Below are 19923 nucleotides of genomic sequence, written 5' to 3'. Positions count from 1 at the left end.
AGCCAAGCTGCTATTTTCACCTAATGCCGCCTACTTGCGTGAATGCCCTTATTATGACATACCCAGAATAGTGTTCATGTGTTTAAAACCCAATCAAAGCCTGTCCCTTCAGGTGGAGCACCTTTTCAAGTCTGTTGTGACATAGTTTGGAAATCGGTTAGGATTCCTTATTCCAGTTACCGGTACTGCCATTTCATGTACAGCACTATTGGATGTCATTTAGAGGTCACGAAACCTCAAAATATTTTCCATTCTAAAGACCCTTACACATCTGAGGTACAATATTTTGTGAGATTTGCCCGGATATATGTATATTTTGAACTGTCACTTGAGTCATGATGAGTACATCCACACAGAATGCAAATATTACACAGCAATAAAGCAATGCAATTTATTTGGAACTTTTTCACTGCAAATGAAGGCATTAACCTGTATGAATGAGCCATCAACTCTATGAATAGTTTGATAATTTAGTGTGTAAAGACCTCAAATCAGACATCAGGCCCCTGGTGCATAACTGCTAGTGTCTGGTGTGTTTTTGAATCTGTCAAGTGAAGAAAAGGTTTCATGCACAAACCAGAAGCTGGAATATCTAAACCACTTATGCCCTATTTTATACTTTGTTGTGCAATGGTGTTGCGTGGCGAAAATAGCTGATCTACAAGCTCAAAATACGTTGCAGCTGGAGGTTTATTTTTGTTTATGAACATTTCCCCTGTAATGACATGACAAATAGGGACAGCAGGTTGAAAGTGGTTAAGGCTCACCTTGTTCCTGAACTTGACTCCATAGAACTTATCGGCAGATTCCAACAGCTCAGGCCTAAAGGTGGTGGTGATAAACTGGGCGTGGCCTGCCAGTTCCACAATCATATCTAAAACAAACACAATAAAAAGATACATTTCTCTTTTCCGACACACTCTGGAAACGGGTGTGTTTTTAGAGTCCAAGAAATGACCAGTCACCTTGGTGAAATGTCTGTTTGGTTCTTTACCTGAGACGGCCTTCCTGTGCTGGGCGTCGAGGGCCTGATCGATCTCATCAAACAGGTAGAAGGGGGCAGGGTCACACTTCTGAATGGCGAAAATGAGAGCCAAGGCCACCAGAGATTTCTGACCACCAGACAGCTGCTGCATCTCCCTCATCTCACCCTGCTTCCCTGTGAACGACACCTGAACACCACACAGAAGAAGAGGGTAGATGCGAGTCAGTAACAGACGAATATTAGCAGTCAGTAAAACCTGGATTTATGTTATGGCTACTGATTTACCGTCCGTACATCGGTATGTACATCGGTGTGTCAGCAAATAAGATTACATTCACCAATGCCAGTGGCTGATGTTTATTAGCCGTTTCATAAATCTATATGATTGAATTTATGCTCATTAAAACATAGCTTCATGAAAGTCTTTAAAATTATTATTTTTGCAATATAGATTGATTGATTTCCCTGGCACAAGAGAATCAGAGTGACAACAAAACAAACATCGGTAGTGGCTTAGGCTATCGGACAAATTGTTATTTCAGACATTGGAATTGCCCAATCGGTGCATCCCTATAAATAAGTGTGTGCAATGTGCCGCTTGACAAAAATAACACATTTTCAACGGAAAAAAAGGTCGCCACATCACAGACAATTGTTGTCCAGTCGAAAGTATGTTATTTTAGTCAAACGACATGTTGCTCAACACTTACTTCACAGAAACATAAAGCATCAGGCTTAGAGGACATTGGGTATAACTTAAGATCTCTCTTTTGGAAAGATAATAAAACCAGAACATTTCTGTGAGGTTATGTAACAGGCTGAAATGATGGAGGGTATTACTTATCCTTTCACACCTGGATTTCGGCTTTGTGGTTATAGAGCATGCTCTCTTATGCCACAGTCCAGAAATAACCATAATGTGCCAAAAATACCTCTACCAGCTGTCATACGTTTCAATGTGAATTTGACGAAAGGAGAGAAAATATGAGATACTACGGTTTAGGTTCGTTCAAACTGAAAATGGTTATTTTCTACAAGGTGCAACTTCTTATGTTCTGTAGGCGAGTATTTCAACACGACAGAGGTTTTTCTTAACACAATTTCATTTGATTCAAATAAAAACAAACAACAACAAAAGCAGTAGCCATTACTGCAATTGTACGTCTTTCAACTAGATACACAGCACACACACACACACACACACACAGTCTTACCCTGATGCCGACTCCAGTGAACTGGTCCACAGAGGGAACACTGCTCTGGGAGCCTGAGCCCTTCTCGCCATCAGCACCACTTTCACTCTCATCCTGGGACTGGCTTCCCTCTGCGTCGCCCTTCTTCATGACTAATGTAGCTTTGCCCCCTGGAACCAGCTTCTGGAACACTTCACTGAAGTTCTTAGAGACCTGGTTGTAAAGTTGTAACACTCAAAATAAAACTGTATATAGTGTGCATCTAAAAACCTATGATACAGAAAAACATTAGATTATAATACCGAGAGAGCAAGGCATCCTGTTGTGTTGTGCCAAAGGGATTTAAAAAGATATCAGAAATTTCTCTTTCAAGTTTGAGATCCAATACATGGTTCTGCTGTTGATAGCTGTTGTTTTAACCCATTAAGACCTGGAACTGTCTCATTTTTAGATTTGAGCTATAAAGCATTATTTTACACTTTGGGCTATTCAAAAATAGCAGATATACAAGCTCATAGCGTGGCACCGAGTGCCGCGCTACGAGCTTGTAGATCTGCTATTTTTGAAACATCGTGAAAATGTGTGCAAATCTTTGAATATATATATTTTCAAAGCGAACATTTTTAACTCAAATCTTTGCTTCTGGGGGTCCCTGGAACAACATATTTTGATGGGGGTCCGCGGCCAGATACATATCATTTTGGGGGTCCTTGACATGAAAAAAGATTGAGCACCACTGATATAGAAACAAATGTTTTTCAGAAAACTATTGAGATTTAGGAGACATGTAGAATCGGCTTCAGGTCTCAATGGGTTAAGATTACGTGGCACTCCCCCGCTTACCTGTTTGAAGGTGAGCTGGATGGCCTCGTACTTGCGCAGCTCAAGGACGTTCATCAGCTCCATGATAGACTTGTGGCCGCGGTCCAGCTCATCCTGACGCTTGATGAGTTTCTCCTTCTGCTCGGAGAAGTTGACAAACTGGTCCAGGGCCTTCTTGTTCACGTGGCTGTACTTCTTCAGCTCCGTATTACACTGCTCCAACTTACGGAACAACTGGATGGTAAAACCCAAAAGTAAACATGAATTAATCCAAGTATCAAACTGATGCATTTGAAAGATAATGGTACAATCCTGAATAAAGACACAGAAGCAGGGTTAAGTTGGGTAAAAGATGCTGGTTGGATGTGTAATGCCTCTTACTAGATTGTGAATCACATTTTTGTTTAAAACATAGGTTGGCCGTGATGTCAGCCATGTTGATTTTACAATTCCTTGAATCCATTGTGTTCAAACTGTATCAATGTACTACCCAGCACCCAGTGCCTTGCAAAGACACAGGGCGCCTCATTTATCTATACAATCTGCTCATTGCATAGATATACATACAAAGAAGCAAGTTTTAAGACTTCTACATTCAGACACAAAAGTCATCCTTAAAAGGCAATCTGGTATTTCAGTCAAAGAACTATTAGAGCACTTTCAATTCATAACTCCAAATGACATGAGCTTAGCTGAACAAGAATTGATTTGGATCGAAACACTTGATGTCAACAGCGACTCCTGACTCAAGCGCTAATGACGGAAAGAAAGTGAACAAGTGTCCGCAATATTTCGGCCTCTCATCCACTTGTGCAATCAGTGACACTGGCCTGGTACCCTAAGCAGTGTCCTGCGGAGAAAGATTAACTATGTAGAGTGTTTATGAGACAGCGTGAGGTTATTTTCAGCCTCGTCAAGGAGAGCAGAAGGCACACGCACACAGTTACTCCACTCAACACACAGCAACTCAGTGGCTCCCAGAGGAGGCAGCTGGATGAGAGATCAGAGATAGAGCTCCAAGTAATGCCTGAGTCACTGCTGAGTGGGTGGGATGTGACTGCCCACTTTATAGGGGAGTTATTGTGTGTGCACGCTTGGAGAGAGTGCGAGCTTAGATGAATACATGTGTGGAGGCACTCAGAGATAAGACATGATTATGGTGTGAAGATACATGGAATTATGGACCTTCATTGACCATATTATTCACAAGCCGGCCATTTTGCTCTTAACCAGATTAACTCTGGCATCCCTGTTTTTCGCAATTTTCAACAAACAGCGAAAATAGCAGATTTACAAACTCACAATGCGTTGTGAGCTTGCAGATCGGCTGTTTTCCCCAATTTGTCATACGACTAAAGCCCAGTCCAAACCAAAGATTTGAAACGCCAACCACTTGCAACCAGGGCTGCAACAACTAATGGATTAAAATCGATGACTAAATTTGTTGACAACCAATTTGATTATTGATTTTCATCGGCAACAAATTGCGGCTGTTTTTCCACTTTAACACCATTTTTTACAGCGCCGCTAGCCGTGGCTAAGCTAAGGAGGAGTGAACCTTCTTGCTTCCCTTACAGTCTGCCGAGTTACGCATGCGCAATAACGACATGAAGCGAAATTGAAAACAAACATGGCGGTGCCCTGTTACCATAGAGTTAAAAATAATAGAGAGGGCACCGGATATCCCCTCCCATCCACTTGCATTGAGTTGCTCACCCAGCGCATGAGGCAAATTCACCCCTTCTTCCGGGTTGGAAACGTATTGGAAAATCTGATGGGCGAGGCCTATTTGGGGCTTCTGTGCGTCACAGAAGCCCCAAATAGGCTTCGCCCATCACGGTGGGCTGGTTCATATACAGTGGCCCCACCTGCAATACCTCAAATGGCCAGCATGTCCATTCCGCTTCAATGCAACCACTGGGTTCTGGGGGCTTGCCTGTTACCGAGAACGTTTCACCCGCAAGAAAAGAAAAAAGACTTGCGATGTGTGCATTTGTGTTACACACACACACACACACACACACACAAACAAAAAGAATCTGCCACTTAACCACTTAATCCCTATTTTATATACTTCAGGCTATTCAAAAATAGCCGCTGTACAATCTCACAATGTTTCACATCACAACTATTGTTTGGCTATACTGAATGACATGACCAAATCATTGGATGCCAGGTGGTTCATTAGGCCAATATAAACAAGAACCAGTATTGATGAATCATTCGTACCTGTTTAAGTGTCAGGGTCTGGTACTTTTCAAAGGCTTCCTGTGGCAGCGAGCCAAGCTCTCTGATCTTCTTCATGCACTCCTCTTTCTTCTTGAGCAGCATGCCCTGTCGGTTGGTCATCTTCTCAAGCTCCTTGGTGTCGTGGTTGATGGCGTCATTCTGTTCCTTCTCAACGCTCTTCCAGCGATCCATGTTCTTCAGGTGGTCCTTAATCTCACCTTCCGATTTGTCAACCATAACATCCAGATCTGGGGAGGGATTTGGATGTTGTGAGAATGAGGGCAGGAAACAGTTTTCAATCGAGATTACCTTTTAACTATAGGAAAGTTAATCTTTTTTCTGAGAATAGACATTCTAGAAGCTCACAACGCGTCACATTTTGAGCTTGTAGATTTGCCATTTTAGCTGAATGTTCACCTATTTTCACCCAAATCTTTGCCTATTGTGACATGCCAAATAATAATGTTCATTGTTACTTCTGAATAAGGACAGCTTCTTTTGTGATTGTACCTTGTATTTTTCTACTATTACAGGTAGAATGTAAAATCAAAAGGGAATATCTGAGAAAATAAATGAATTGTGTGATGCATTGCGACAAAAGCAATGACATTAAAAAGGTCTACTTGTGGAAATGAGAACAAGTTATGAATAGGTCAGGAACAAGTTATTGAGTGTGAATAAATAACCACTCAAATGATTTCTATTTTAAACGAAATGGTCCTTTCTGGAAACCGCATTGTGTTTGAGTCACATAACCACTCAGTGAATTCAGTGATTCTCAACCTTTTTTATTTCAACGACTTCCAGTTTGATATGCATTTGCGTTTGAATCTCCAACTCAAATCGCCTATCAAACCGACCAAAACATCACTCGCAGCGTGACGCCATCGCACGACAAGAGTATAAATTCAGCATTACCCACAGCTACTGTATGTCACTACAGTTACCATAGCAACCAATGCAGACAGGTCGATGATGTCTGAATACACAAATCCAATCTGATCACTTGCAAAAAACGTCAGGCCTAAAGATCAGATTTTGAGAAACAAATTGGAAGTGTGTACGTCTACCTTCTGAGCGAGCCAACGTGTCTTTGACACGTTTGTTGATGCCGTCCAACTCAGAGGTGGTGGCTGTGAGCACCGTGCCTCCCTCGGTTTCTCGCAGCTCGTTCAACTCCTGCACAGAGGAAAAACACCACACGGGAATCAGTGAATCGAAATATTCAACTAAATCTTTACCATAATAGTGGAGACACAATTTCAACTAATTGTATATCTTAGAATAGAATCCACGTGGTGCATCCGAATTGTCGGGCGTCTATGCGAACACAATTGGCCCGTGTTCGGGGGAGGGAAGCTGGCCGGGGAGGGTGATATTTGTCACTGCATGTATTCCTACGGGCTGGGGCTAGCTGGGGCTGTCATCAGGGAGTGTTGGGCGGAGGACTAGGACAAAGGCCCTACGTTCTCCCGGTGGGGGCTCCTCACTGACAGGTGAGTCAACAGCAGTGACAACACAGCAATGTGTGTGGGGTGGAATTAATTGGCATAATGACTAAATTGGGGAGAAAAAGGGGGTAAAAACTATTGGCTACTCTAAATAAAAAATGTAATTAAAAAATGTAAATAAAAGGACTGAGATAAAAATACTTTTTTCCTAACCTATAATCAAAACGGTGGCCTTATCTGAACTATGAGTATTATTATATATTGAAAAGTCAATGTAACTTCACTATCACTGAGTCTATCAGCATGATGGTGCCTGACCTGGTATTAATATATTAATGTTCAAATGTATGACAAATTGCAGCTCTTTAATTAGGTTATCTAATCACACTCATTAACTGAACAATGTCACGTTGACATACTATTCATTGTGTACCTGTTCAACTTGGTCAAGGCGTTTCCGTAGGTTCTCATTGAGGTACGTCTCCACCCTGGTCATGATGCCCTCCATCTTAATCCTCTCATTCAAAAGCTGCCTGTTGTCCTGTGGTCACACAAACACACAAATTAGCTCCTTTCAAAAAGCATACAGTTGAGACAAATAAAATACAGTACTGTTAACTTGCACAAACCAAGTTGTCCTGATGTAGTGATCTTAACATTTACCTTGTCGATGCAGATAAAAGTCATAGCATGAATTACCCAAATCCTTTTGACCCATGTCCTGCACACTCATTCTCTCTTTACCATAACAAACCAGACACACAGCTTATACCTCTGACACAACATTTACTGTACACCGTCGGCACTTGCAGCCAAGCAGATGTCAGAACGAATGAATGTTAACACATTGTGTGCCAAAAACAACTATAGTCGTTTTTTCAAATCCAAGTCAAGAAAAAAACATCGCCTTAAACGGTAAGAAAAGCTGGAACTGGATGTACCCTGTTTTAGAAAACCTCTGGCAACCGATGTGTTAAATCCAAAACACCTACAAGTGAGAAGATTTGTCATAAAAGCGCAGAGATGGAGTAGGTAGGAGCAGGGCACCATGACATATGCATGCCAGCCCTGCAGCAGCAGCAGACATGAAAGGCTTTAAGTCAGGGCTGTTGCATTATGTTGGCTAGGCCTGCAGAGGGCCCACTGAGATGGCAATTGAGTGCAGCCACCGGAAAGAAAGTTGGAGGGACCAAGAGCGCAATGCTAGATGACCACGCTCGATTATGAATTGCACATAAGTTATAGAAAGACCCATAGACCTGCCCCGTACCTGCCTGTGATTGGCTTCCTGGCAACAAGGACCAGGAAGTCAAATACATTCCAAAAACAGGTACTGTACTAATAAAAACGGACAAGAAACACCCAGATGAGCCTTGACATTTTGCATTACAGTTCCCCCTGAAAAACTTTTTTCCCCCACAGTTCCTTTTTTTTACCTAGCAATGCTACTGTATATACGGTACACAGTAATCTTTAGCACGGGTTGACAGCATGAGAAAACAAATATTGCTCAACCTTACATGCACCATTTACACAAAACCTTTAAAATGCGTGCAGGTGCCCTGGCCGTACCTGCTGGAGCTGACGAATTTCATCATTGAGGTCATCAACGCGCCTCTGGTCCTCCAGGCTGAGCTGAGACAGGAGGTCTGTCCCCAGCTCAGCCTTCAGTGACTCCCTGGTGGACTCCATAGCATGCAGGCTGGCCTCCAGACTCTGCAGACTACGTTGCTAGGAGGGCAGAAAAATCAGGAGAGACATTATTAAAAACTTTAACTTATGAACCCTCGTGACTCCATTCTGGGTGCGAGCATTAGGCGAAAAATAGTTCTACAAGCTCACAAGTTGTGAACTTGATATTTACACTTACTATATCTGCTATATTTTGGTGAGGAGGGAAATAAGTAGTGGACCTAGGCCCCAAGGGCTCTAGGATAAGGATAAGGATAATTCCTTTTAACAGGTCGTTCATGAAAGTCCTTGCGGTCTTGTTTCCAATGAGAACCTGTGAGCAATTAGGGGTTAAGAGTCTTGCTCAGGGACAAATTTCATTTCATCGACACATATGCTGACCTGGCCTGGAATCGAACCTGGGGCAACCAGGGCCTCTGGCTCCCTAGGCGGGCTCACTAACCATTCAGCGGGATCCCGGTCAATAAAGTATAAAGGGTTTAGGTGGTTAAACCCTATATAATTTGTTGGCTATTCTTCTAAATGTTTCTCTATAGTCGCAGCTCACTGAAAATGGTTAAGAATTATACAACCAAAACAGCTGTTCCACTTCAGTAGGCATATTTCTGGTTAAGAGTAACCATTTCCTTGCGTCATTGATTACGTACAGTGTTGCAAATCGGAAGTCATTTAATTAACGTCAGCAGTGAGGCTCTGTGAATGTGTGGGTTTTACAGATAATACATTAAATGATGGTAGTGAGGACAAAATTACACCAGTTAGCCACCCACTGTGACAAGCCTCAACACCTCCCTGAAAACTTGAAAGCCCAGCTTAAATCACTCAAACGTTGGCTGCCCGCACAAACGCAGTTGCCGCTGCATTAACCACAGTTGATTCGGTCAAACTTAAAACAAACGTCATTTTGTTTGGTGATGTAGGGCTGGGCAATATATCGATATTATATCAATATCGTGATAATAGATATGGGACATGATATAGCATAAGTGTTGTCTTTTCCTGGTTTTAATCACATAAAAACCTATTATACATACAAAAATATTCAAAATAGCAACGATAGACAATCTACGAACTCAGTGAGCTTGTAGCCCTATTTTCAATATTAGCGTCATAATGCATTATCGCTAGAGGTAATTAGTCATAAATATTGTGCAATTAGTTTTTTGCCATGTTGCCCAGCCTGTGTGTGTGTACACAGTAGAACTTTGTTTGGAAGCTTGTGCTCAGAGAGGGTTAACCCGTCTGATCGGCACCAGAAAAGATGTGTCCGTGTCAGCAAGCAATTACCTTGGGCATGAATGTCTTCTCAGACTGCTGCCTCTTCTCCTTGAGCATCTTCATCTCTGACAGGATGCTGTCTCTGGAAGCTTTGAACTTCCTCTGCTGCGTCTCGATCTGCTGCATCTGGTTCATCAGCTGGTCAATCTCATTGTTGATGCGTGCAGCCGGATGTTAAGGAAGCGCAATAGGGCAAAGAGTGTGTGTGTGTGTGTGTGTGTGTGTGTGTGTGTGTGTGTGTAACGTAGGGCACAAGATGATTATGATCATGAAACGTTAGCTGATTACTGATTAATTATAATACAAATAACTGTGATTAATTTGTGTTTGTGGCACTGAACTTTGGAACATAAATATAAAATAAATATATGTTTACCTTTTTTTAGGCTTTGTAAATACAATTTACACAGGGCAGATATGACAAATAACTCAAATATACAAAGACTATTACAGGAATATACAAAGAAACGACTGAAGCTAATACTTTAAAAAATATTGAAAAAAGCCAATGTACACTCACAACACGTCACACTGTAATGTGTTGTGAATTTCTAGATGTGCCATTTTTGCTGTTTTGGGACATTTTTGAAAATGTAATGTAAAAAATCACACCCAGTGTGAAGTGGGCGGTGTGTGGTCATCACAACATGACTCACTTTAAAAAAAGGATAAATTACTTTTTTTAAAGTCCATACTGCTATTCATAGGGCTGCACATGTGTCATGTGTTTCGCTAGCCAATCACAGTCCTGAATTTGCAAAGTCAGCCAATCACATTACAGTTAGTGGTGATGACACTAGCTGTAATGTGATTGGCTGATATGAAAAAAAGTATCGATTTGCATTAACAATGGAAGGGTTAGGGGGTACACACATTTTTTTGTCGGTGTCCAAAACTCACTTATAGGGGGCGGCTACACCGCCCAAAAAAAGGGACTCCCGGTTCAAAGTGTTTAAAAGAGTGTGGGCAACGTGGAAATATGATAGAAATGACATTTCTCTCAATTTCAGATCAATGGAAACGACTTGTGAAAAATGAGTGCAATAGCTCAAATAATTTCTATCAGGCGATTATCTAACAATTGTGACAGGCCTATCTATGTGGGGGGCATAAATATTATTGCCATCTCAATCTCACTGCTTTACCAAGTCGCAAGGAGTCTGATTGGATTTGTGTTATGGGGTGTGACCCCCAAAAGGCATCAGTAATGTGATTGTGGTTCCCAGGGCAGCCTCTCTCATCATTGACTTCAAAACAGAGGATTAAGGTGGGATGCACACACATCATTATTAGGCTAATCTAACAGACAGGTTTATTGATCCTCCAAAGCTAACCAAGGGCTTGGAACACTTCTCAGGGCCCTGGAGGTTGAACAGGGCTCAGTACACGATACAGGCCATTCAGTCTGGCAGTTGTTTATCGATCTAAAATGTGCTCAGGATCAGGCTAAAGAACATGGACAGGGAAAATGGACAGTTTGAAAGCATCGTATTGTCGCTGTCGAGTGGGAAACATGCATGTCCAAAACTGTTTTTTATTTAGGCACAAGCTTGTGTTAATACTTCTCATTGGTTAAAATATGTAAAAAAGCCCAGAGACTTACCAACTTTCAACCTGGTGTCCCTATTTTGGGCAAGTCATTATAGACACAATCTTTCATTATGTTCAATCTTTCAAAATGTTCCAGCTTTCAAATATTTTCAAAAACAGCAATCTTACAAGCTCACAATGCGTCGTGATTCAACTTGTTGTGAGCTACTTTTGCACGACACTGTCATACAACTAAGTATAAAAAAAACACGTAAGACTAAATATGGAGATACAAGGTTTCTGCACGACAATATGATTTTCTTAAAGGGAGGCTGAACTTTGTCACCTAGAGCCCATGGTTAAATAGCTCCCTGGGCATGATAGTATACAGCTACCTGGGCATGATATACTGCAAGTCTAAAACTGAAAATAAAAGGTCAAAACGAAATACAAATAAAAACTTGATACACACAGACACTGTAGTGAGGAAGGCCAGGCAGCACCTGAGACCACCATCACCTCAGAAAGCTGAGGAAAATCAAAGTCTCAGAGAATATCCTGGAATTCTTCTACTATGCAACTACCGTACACAGAACATTCTGACGGGGAATCGGGGATATCACCGTCTGGTATAAGCTCCTCTCCGGACCAGCGAGCCCTGTAGTGGGTGGTGCGGTCGGCCCGAGCACACATGGGGACTTCACTCCCCTCCCTGCAGGACTCTTATTCAAAGAGGTGCTTGAGCAGAGCTAGAAGGATTATGAAGGACCCCCACCTCCTCTGCAGTCAGGCAAACGCCTACACTGCCACAAAGCCACCACAGAGGCTCCCTCAAGCTATCAGAGCTCTGAACAAGGACCCTACTGTCTTTAACCTGTAATTACCCGCTCACCAACAGATCACAAACGGTATTTCTTTTTTTACTTTTGTATGTCCCTTTGCACAAACTGTATGTCTTTTTGGATATCTAACTACAGTTCACCACACAAACTGGAGCTTATTTACAGCCATGTGCACATTATATATGCATGTCCGCTTTGGTCATCCTTCTGCTGCATGAAAGTATGTTCCGACTGTATATATTCAGTTGCCAATTAATTCATACTATTCATATCATATTCATTTATATTCCGTATTTCCTATTGTCATTTCTTTATGGCTGAACCATACTAGATAAATATCCTGCCTCAGTAACCCAGGAATGGTGAAATTCCTCAGTTATGCGTTAGTCAATGGCCATTCTCTACATCAATGTCGGTGTATTGATGCAGTTTCTTTTGCACTTAGTACCTTACTTGTATTATAAATAACGTTCAGTACCTTGTATTATTGGACATTGTTAGCATAGTCTGGCAAAATAACCAACATTTCACTGCACATACAGTATGAGCATGTGACAAATAAACTATTTGAATCTTGGATGACTCTCGGAAGCAAAATTCCAGCTAGATGAAAGTGGCTTATTACGGGTTTGAATGGTTTGGTTTGTTTAGAACGAATATTCAAATGACTTTTTTGGCCAATTTTGACAGCCCTAATGAAGACCACGTGCAATTCAACTGAATAAAATGTAACATTTTCATTCCGTCTTTATCCAAAAGTGGTTTACAACGTACATTACATTCACCCATTCACATACCGACAGTAAGTGGAGGCAACCATGCAAAACACCAAACTGCTCATTGGGAGCAGTTAGCGGTCAAGTGTCTTGCTCGAGGACACTTCCGACACTATGCCAGCGATCAAACCACGGCTGCTCTACCTCCTGTCCATAAAATAGATGAACCGAGCGAACCAACAGAGCTGTGGCAGCTGGGGAAATTATTTCAGGGACGCACTACGTAGCCTATATCACACCTAATGCCCAATTTACACTTCAGCGACAACATGTCTTATTGCACTTACAGTTGAAAATGCATTATTTTGGTTGAGCAACATTTCGCATGACACTTTGTCGCAGAAGCAAAAATAAGCTTTAAGACGGCAGTTGGAACTAGCAGGGGATTGGTGTACGAGGTACACCACTCTAATCCTGTGCTTATCTAAAGGGCAGAGGTGGATCATGAACAGCAGCATGCTTTTAACCCATTCAATCCGGGAACGCATCTCCATCATTTTAGATTGCTTTGGATATTCAAAAATAGCAGATATACAAGCTCATAGCGCGAGAGAGCCACACAAGCATGTAAATCTGCAAAACTTTGAATATATATGTTTTTTTAAAGCTTTTTTTTTTACTCAGGTCTTTGCTTCTGGGGGTCCCTGGAACAAAATATTTTATAAATGTCATTTCAATAACAATTATATCATAATAAATACTCAAAGATTTGCAAAGATTTTCACGTTTTTTGAAAAATAGCAGATCTACAAGTGGCACGCTATGAGCTTGTATATCTGCTATTTTTGAATAGCCAAAGAAATCTAAAATGAAAAGAGATGATTGAATGGGTTAAATAATTGATCTGTGCTCTGCCTCACCTCTGCAGGAGTCAAGGGCTGTCATCATGTGATCCACTGAGTAAGCTGTCCATCCCTCCCTCTCCCCGCCTCCCTCCCACACACACACACGCACATATGACAGCCAGGCGTGACGTACCTGCTGACCAATACATAAAAGGTTATTTGTGAGTAAGCTGCAACATACAAACCGGTGCACAAACATGCTGATAAGCATGACCAGTACGGAAGTGAACACATGCAGGGAAATCCTCTCTGATCCCTCTGTCTCTCCAACTCTAACATAAGTGAGTCACGACTCTGGCCTTTGCAAACCAACATTCTAATCATCCTTGGCCTGAAAAAACCCACTCCACCTCAGCCTATGTCAGCCTCCTACGGAGGTTGAGGTAGCTACATAACCTGAATGGATTTAATCCTTAATCCACATTAACAAAAGCCAGACTGCCTGTGTCAGTCACCACAGCGTAATATAGGCCAGGCAACACTGTTTAAAGCCCTCTGAAACAATCGTGCAATACACTGAATATAAATATACACTGGAGTCTTGCATATGCCGTAGATTGTGAAATTAAAGTGTGTGTGCAGTGCTCTGGAGGTTTCTTCAGCTCTTAAAAGGCATATGAGATTAAGCCAATACCAAAATGTTTGTTAAACTTCACAATGTCACTGTATCCATATAGAACTCATTCAATCTCCTACTTTACACATGAAAATAAGATTGATATTATTCCCTTCCTTTGGTGCTATTAGGTATTCAACTGCATTTGCATCCAACTCCGATATCTTAAATGTGACGTCAATCATAATGTGACGTCAAACATAACAGGTGGAAGATTATGGTCAGATAGCCATTTAGTGAAGCTTTTGAGACCGGCGCATGACTCATTTAGTAGAAAACAACTGCGCCTAAACACCCAGCGCCAGAGAATGAGTAATGCCTGGTTCTATATTGAAACCTCTTCAGACTTTGCTAAAGACGCATTTAAAGACAACTAAACACTGAGCTTGTTGATCGTCTATGTTTGCTGGCCCCAGAATAGAGATGGTAGGTTTCATGTGCTTTATGTTATACCAAGTTAGGTCGACTCAGCTAAGCTCTGGCTCTTCATACAAAGCATTGTGGGAGCAAAACTGGGTATGAATATTTCAATGCCAACACTGTTTTTGAGAAAAAGGTCCTCAAAAGTGTATGACATATTATTGTCTATATCTGACATGCAAAGCAGCTCATGCTGTTCTCATTTGTCATGGTTTCCTCCATATAGCCAACTATCAATTGTCTTTATACTAAGAGCTCACAACCATACAAGTATTGGTAAGAAGAGAATGAACTCCAAAAACATAATTCTCAAAGGGTTGTTGGCTTGCTAACTTTTAAATTATGCTTTCTTCGCTTCTAGAAAAGAAGACACTATTTCATTTAACAAATCTTAAGTGAAAATTGAAACGGCTGGCGCGCTGAAGAACCTAATCAAACAAAGAAAGGATATGTTCGATGTTTCTGCGCAGGTTCTCGTTCAGCTTGGCCTCCAGCTCGCCCAGTTCCTCCTCGGCCTTCCTCATGTCCTTCTGTAGCTCCAGGCGGGACTTCCTGGTGTCGTAGTAGCCTCCTGTCAGAGCTCCACGGTGGCTCACCTGGTCACCTAGGGGGATGGGGCCAAACATCTATGCGTTGGACACAAACACTCCATACTACGGTGCTACCATTTTAATGCTATATAATCCGAAATATGAAGAGTTCCCACACATTTTTAACAATGAATTTTCAAAACCTTTCCATAACTTTTCCAAAGTATTTCACCCCATTTCCAGGCTTATAGCAATCATATGGTGCAATGAGGCTCTTACACCAGTGTGCCATCAATGCACCAAGACAGACTTGAGCAAAGGTGTCACGTGACAAAAAGAACAGATCTACAAGCTAACAACGTATCACGGTCCAACGTGTTGTTAGCTTGTACATCTATTCTTTTTGTCACATGACGTCCTGTGGCCGCACTCAGTGCAGTGAGTACCTTTTTACTATGTTACATATTTTACATAATTTTATACTAAAACAATGTATATCCAAACATTTCCAAAACATTTGATTAATTCCAAACCTTTCCAGGTCTGGAAAACAGTTTTTCGAATTTAAAAATATTTTCCAGGAATTTACTTAAGTCAAAGTATAGATGGGTATTTAAATGATCATAATATACTATTTATTTTCAATAGGGTTGGGTAATTTGGCCAAAATATCATTCACAATATGCATTATCTTTTCATTCCTCTTTTATTCATTGAGATTTAAGAAAAAAAATTGTCAAGCAGTGTAAATGTAAAGTACACATCTTTTGAGGTTTTCTAAATATTTGTACTATTTAATTATTATGAAATACAACTGGGAAGAGAGCTACAGATCGCTTTTACAAACTTAAGTCCAGGTGTTCCTTGGGGTTATGTGACAACCACACATTATTGCAATATAAGCAACTATACATAAAGCTATGAATGTTTGATTATTTACTATATCAGCACATTAATTAACCAATACAGAGGTAAATTCTATAACCTAAAAATATATATATTTTAACCACTTTCAATCAGTCTTCCCTATTTTTGGTATGTCATATGGTGTTCCCCCCCTCACACACAAAAATAGGGGATCTACAAGCTTGCATCGCAACACATAGTGAGTTTGTCGATTGGCTAATTGCGCTATGAATTTGTCTTTTACTTCCCCATTGGTGTGCCTTTGGCACAAAAAATTTGGAAAATATTCGGAGAGAGAAACTAAGGATCAACATACCCTCAAGAGTGATACAGTCCATAGTGAAGGCTCTGGCTAGCTGTGTGGAAACCTCCATGCTGCGGCAGATCAGGGTCTTCCCAAACACATGCTTGAAGGCCTTGTCAAACTGCACACTGTAGCGCAGCTTGCTGATCATAGGAATGGCATCCTGAAGGACAAAGAGAGGTTTGTATGTGCATGAGGCACCAGGCTAGCAAGATCATCAGCATCTCTTATTAACCACGTGAACCTTTGCATCCCTATTCTGTACATAATGTCATGTGGGCCAACATTTGGTGAAAATAGGTGAACATTTGCAGCAAATATCTTTGTATAGATTCGTTAATAACGAAAAAAAGAACTTGATTCTCGATTGAATAGGAAAAGTGATCGATAGAATAATTGCTAAAAAGTATTAAGGATAGTTACAGCCCTACATGTTCCACTCATGGCTTTGTAAAAGAGAAGAAATGGGCCCATACGTTGGTCTCTGGGTAGGCCGTGTCCCTAACGTCCAGCTTGGTGAGGGGCAGGAAGGTGACCTCTCCAGGCAGGTTCATCTTGTTAAACTCCGTCAGGATCTTGGTGCTCACCTCGTCAGTCTCTACAATATGGTAAAACAGCCTGGGAGTAGGGTGGAGGAAAGAGAAGAGGGTAAATCACCAAAGAAAGCAAAGGACAGGAGGACATGAATGGAAGAATCAGCCACACAATCACTCAGTGGAGATGATTGTGGAGAGGCTGCATTAAAAAACGTAAACTCAGACAGTCCCGAATACACAACTAGTGCCGTAGCATTCACCATTTCTTAGTAGCCACTACAGTCAATACACAGAAAATCTGTTTTGTGCAGTAGAGCATTGTGCTTTTTAAAGAGCTTACCTAGTACCAGCAGTCACCTCCACACAGGTGTAAAAGGCAGGCTCACACTCAAAGTTGTTCATGACAATGCCGTGGTATCCATTTATGACATGCTGGTTGATGCCCTTCCGGCGGAAATGCTCCAGAACCTTGTTGATGCTGTCAATACCATTCAGAATAGCCTAAAGAGACAGGAAGGAAGAAAAAAAAACAATGTTCCTTGCTTACTTTATGTCTTTGATGTTTTTAAATCCCTCGTATAATTTCAACAGTTAGAATTGAAAGAAAAACCTCTGACTGCAGTGATTATGAAGTAAAATATTATAATTTCTATTAAGACCTTTTAATGCCCTATAGAATGGAATTTAAGACCTAACTAGGCTATCTTACAGAGGAAACAGACTGTTACCTCGTTTGACTGAATCAGAAAGTAGCAGAGATGTCTTGTCAGTATCGGTCCTACTTGACAATAGTACTATTGTAGAACTGTTTAGGTTGCCTTCAATGTTGGCAGGTAATGTAGAAGCACCCGCAAACTATTAACCTATAAAAGGATCCTTGCTTGTAAAAACAAATCGGACACTCAGTTTTTCTTCCCGTTTATCACTTGCCAAAACTCATTCGCACTGTATAGTCGGATTGGGAATAAACAGTGGTGTGTTCTAGGTTTTTTGGGAGGGTATACCATAATTGTATATACGCACATATATACGCACGCGTGGTCACTGAATTAAATAACCGCGTGGTCACCGAATGAAATAACCAATCTAACATATATAAGTGAACTTCTTCGAAACTCCCATGGCCAGCAGTCATTACCACCTCACTAGCCACACATAAGCCTTCACCTTGGACGCCACATTATCACATGAAAGTCGTCATAAGTCGTCCTTGATAGCCAGGGCGTACAAGTCGTCCTTGGCAGTGAGAGAGTTAATGGATTAGCGAAAGGAACTGGAGAGAATAGGACTCATGTAACACCAATAGAAGAGTGGAAAAAGACATCAATACCTGGAGTACTTTGAACAGAATCCTTTTATCTGACAGACTGGTATTGCAACGAGTGGCAGTTATTGGAATAAGAGGATAGTGAGTCATATTATGTAAATGTTGTTGACTACTGTACGATGCAGTGCGAGAGTGGATGAATGGTATGATTCTACCATCTACTACCACTGTACGGAACAATGGAAGTCAGTTTAAAGGACCATATAGGGGTGCAACGATTAATCGATTAAATCGATAAGTAGTTAGTTTGCTTACGAATCAGCAGTATTTTTCTACTTAAACATATTTTTTTCTAAGCTAGGCAGGAGTGAGCCATCTCTCTTTCCTTACAATCTGCTGAAATTTGCACAAGCGCGACATCAACTATGAATAGAAGATATATTCCGCCCATACAGAAACACATTGCATGCAAAAACATCTCAAGTCTGAGAGCATTTCGGCGCAGCAGCAGTACGCCCCAGACCAGATGCACTTTATGTTGGAATAATTACAACTTTCTGGTGACAAACCCACCTTACAATTCTCAGCTTCTAATATTGATGTTGCAATAAAAAAAGTCATGAATGTTTAAAATTTTCTCCACAAAGTAATCTTTTTGGAGACATACAATCTGTTGCGTGGGTGTCTTCAAATGTGGTGGGAATGGGGTCCCCTCATAATTCCATCATCCCATTATTCCGACTGTTAGGTTAGTGTGAGGTTAGGGATAGACATGGTTAGGGATAGACATGGCACCATGGGAATAAGTGTTAGCAATGCACAATGTAAACATAAGTGACTTAGTCTCTGCAAGATGATTTTCATTCTGTGCTTAAAATAATGGAAAAAAAGGATTCCTGGAACTTTCAAACATCTAAAAAGGTATGATATGCTTTGGAAAATTGCCGCACTGCTATAAAGAATAAGTAATTTGTAGTCAGTGCTATAACATAGAAAAACACTGGTATGTTTCTTTACCAGCAAGTGTGGTATGGCATAGCCACCGTCGCCGAGCCATTGGCTTCTGTCGTCTTATGTGACAAAGATAATGTCTATGTGTGTGCGTCTGCGAACACATCTGTGGCATAATAAACCTGTCCTGGATTTTTAAGTGTTGTCTTATGCGATTGGAGTTTGTGAGTGAACGCATCTTGGGACTTGAGCACCAGGTATCCTGTGGTTAAGTTATGCGATCGTGCACCAAGACACAGACCTTGCCAGTGGCAGCTCTAAGGAGCTGCTGTTTCTTCTCCAGGTCCTCCCGTTTGGCTGCCAGGGCCTGCTGCTCTGCGTTCTCCTCACGCCACAGGTAGCTGGACGGACAGAGCCAATCACACACTGTTATATCACACCAAGCTCCAACACACACAATGATGTCCGCATGAACAGGAATTAGGAATGTAATGCGTGGAATAAAACAAAACCCATCATTCTTTACTTTATTAGAAATTGACTGTAGTAGTGTTATAGATTGTATTACAAAAATGTATATAGTACTTTTCAATAATAACTGTTACAAAGTAAAGAGGAATAGGACAAAGGACCAACTATTTCTAAAATGAGTTCATTATGAGAAGTATTTCTGGTGTTCGAAAGACCTACAGCCTGCAGGTCATCTTTATTTATGAGCTGGGTCTTTAGAAAAGCCTAAATGACATTGCC

The 19923-nt window shown here is 41.2% G+C and overlaps 1 protein-coding gene across 1 annotated transcript in view; it reads right to left on the bottom strand.

The window, feature by feature from the left end:
- smc3 (structural maintenance of chromosomes 3) overlaps positions 1 to 19923 on the bottom strand; it is a 31255-nt gene that overhangs the window by 1026 nt on the left and 10306 nt on the right. Inside the window, exons 15-28 of the mRNA XM_084073459.1 lie at positions 19475 to 19574; positions 17296 to 17456; positions 16896 to 17037; positions 16432 to 16582; positions 15133 to 15283; positions 9660 to 9813; positions 8253 to 8411; positions 7114 to 7221; positions 6300 to 6408; positions 5230 to 5477; positions 3022 to 3234; positions 2200 to 2391; positions 995 to 1172; positions 768 to 874 (exon numbers count right to left, since the gene is read on the bottom strand). Of these exons, the coding sequence (XP_083929585.1) occupies positions 768 to 874; positions 995 to 1172; positions 2200 to 2391; positions 3022 to 3234; positions 5230 to 5477; positions 6300 to 6408; positions 7114 to 7221; positions 8253 to 8411; positions 9660 to 9813; positions 15133 to 15283; positions 16432 to 16582; positions 16896 to 17037; positions 17296 to 17456; positions 19475 to 19574 (2173 nt within the window). The remainder of the gene's footprint in view (positions 1 to 767; positions 875 to 994; positions 1173 to 2199; positions 2392 to 3021; positions 3235 to 5229; positions 5478 to 6299; positions 6409 to 7113; positions 7222 to 8252; positions 8412 to 9659; positions 9814 to 15132; positions 15284 to 16431; positions 16583 to 16895; positions 17038 to 17295; positions 17457 to 19474; positions 19575 to 19923) is intronic.

Source organism: Gymnoscopelus microlampas (assembly GCF_963454915.1).
Source record: "Gymnoscopelus microlampas genome assembly, chromosome: 2".
Classification (NCBI taxonomy): Eukaryota; Metazoa; Chordata; class Actinopteri; order Myctophiformes; family Myctophidae; genus Gymnoscopelus; species Gymnoscopelus microlampas.
This window is presented reverse-complemented; position numbering and strand designations above follow the sequence as displayed.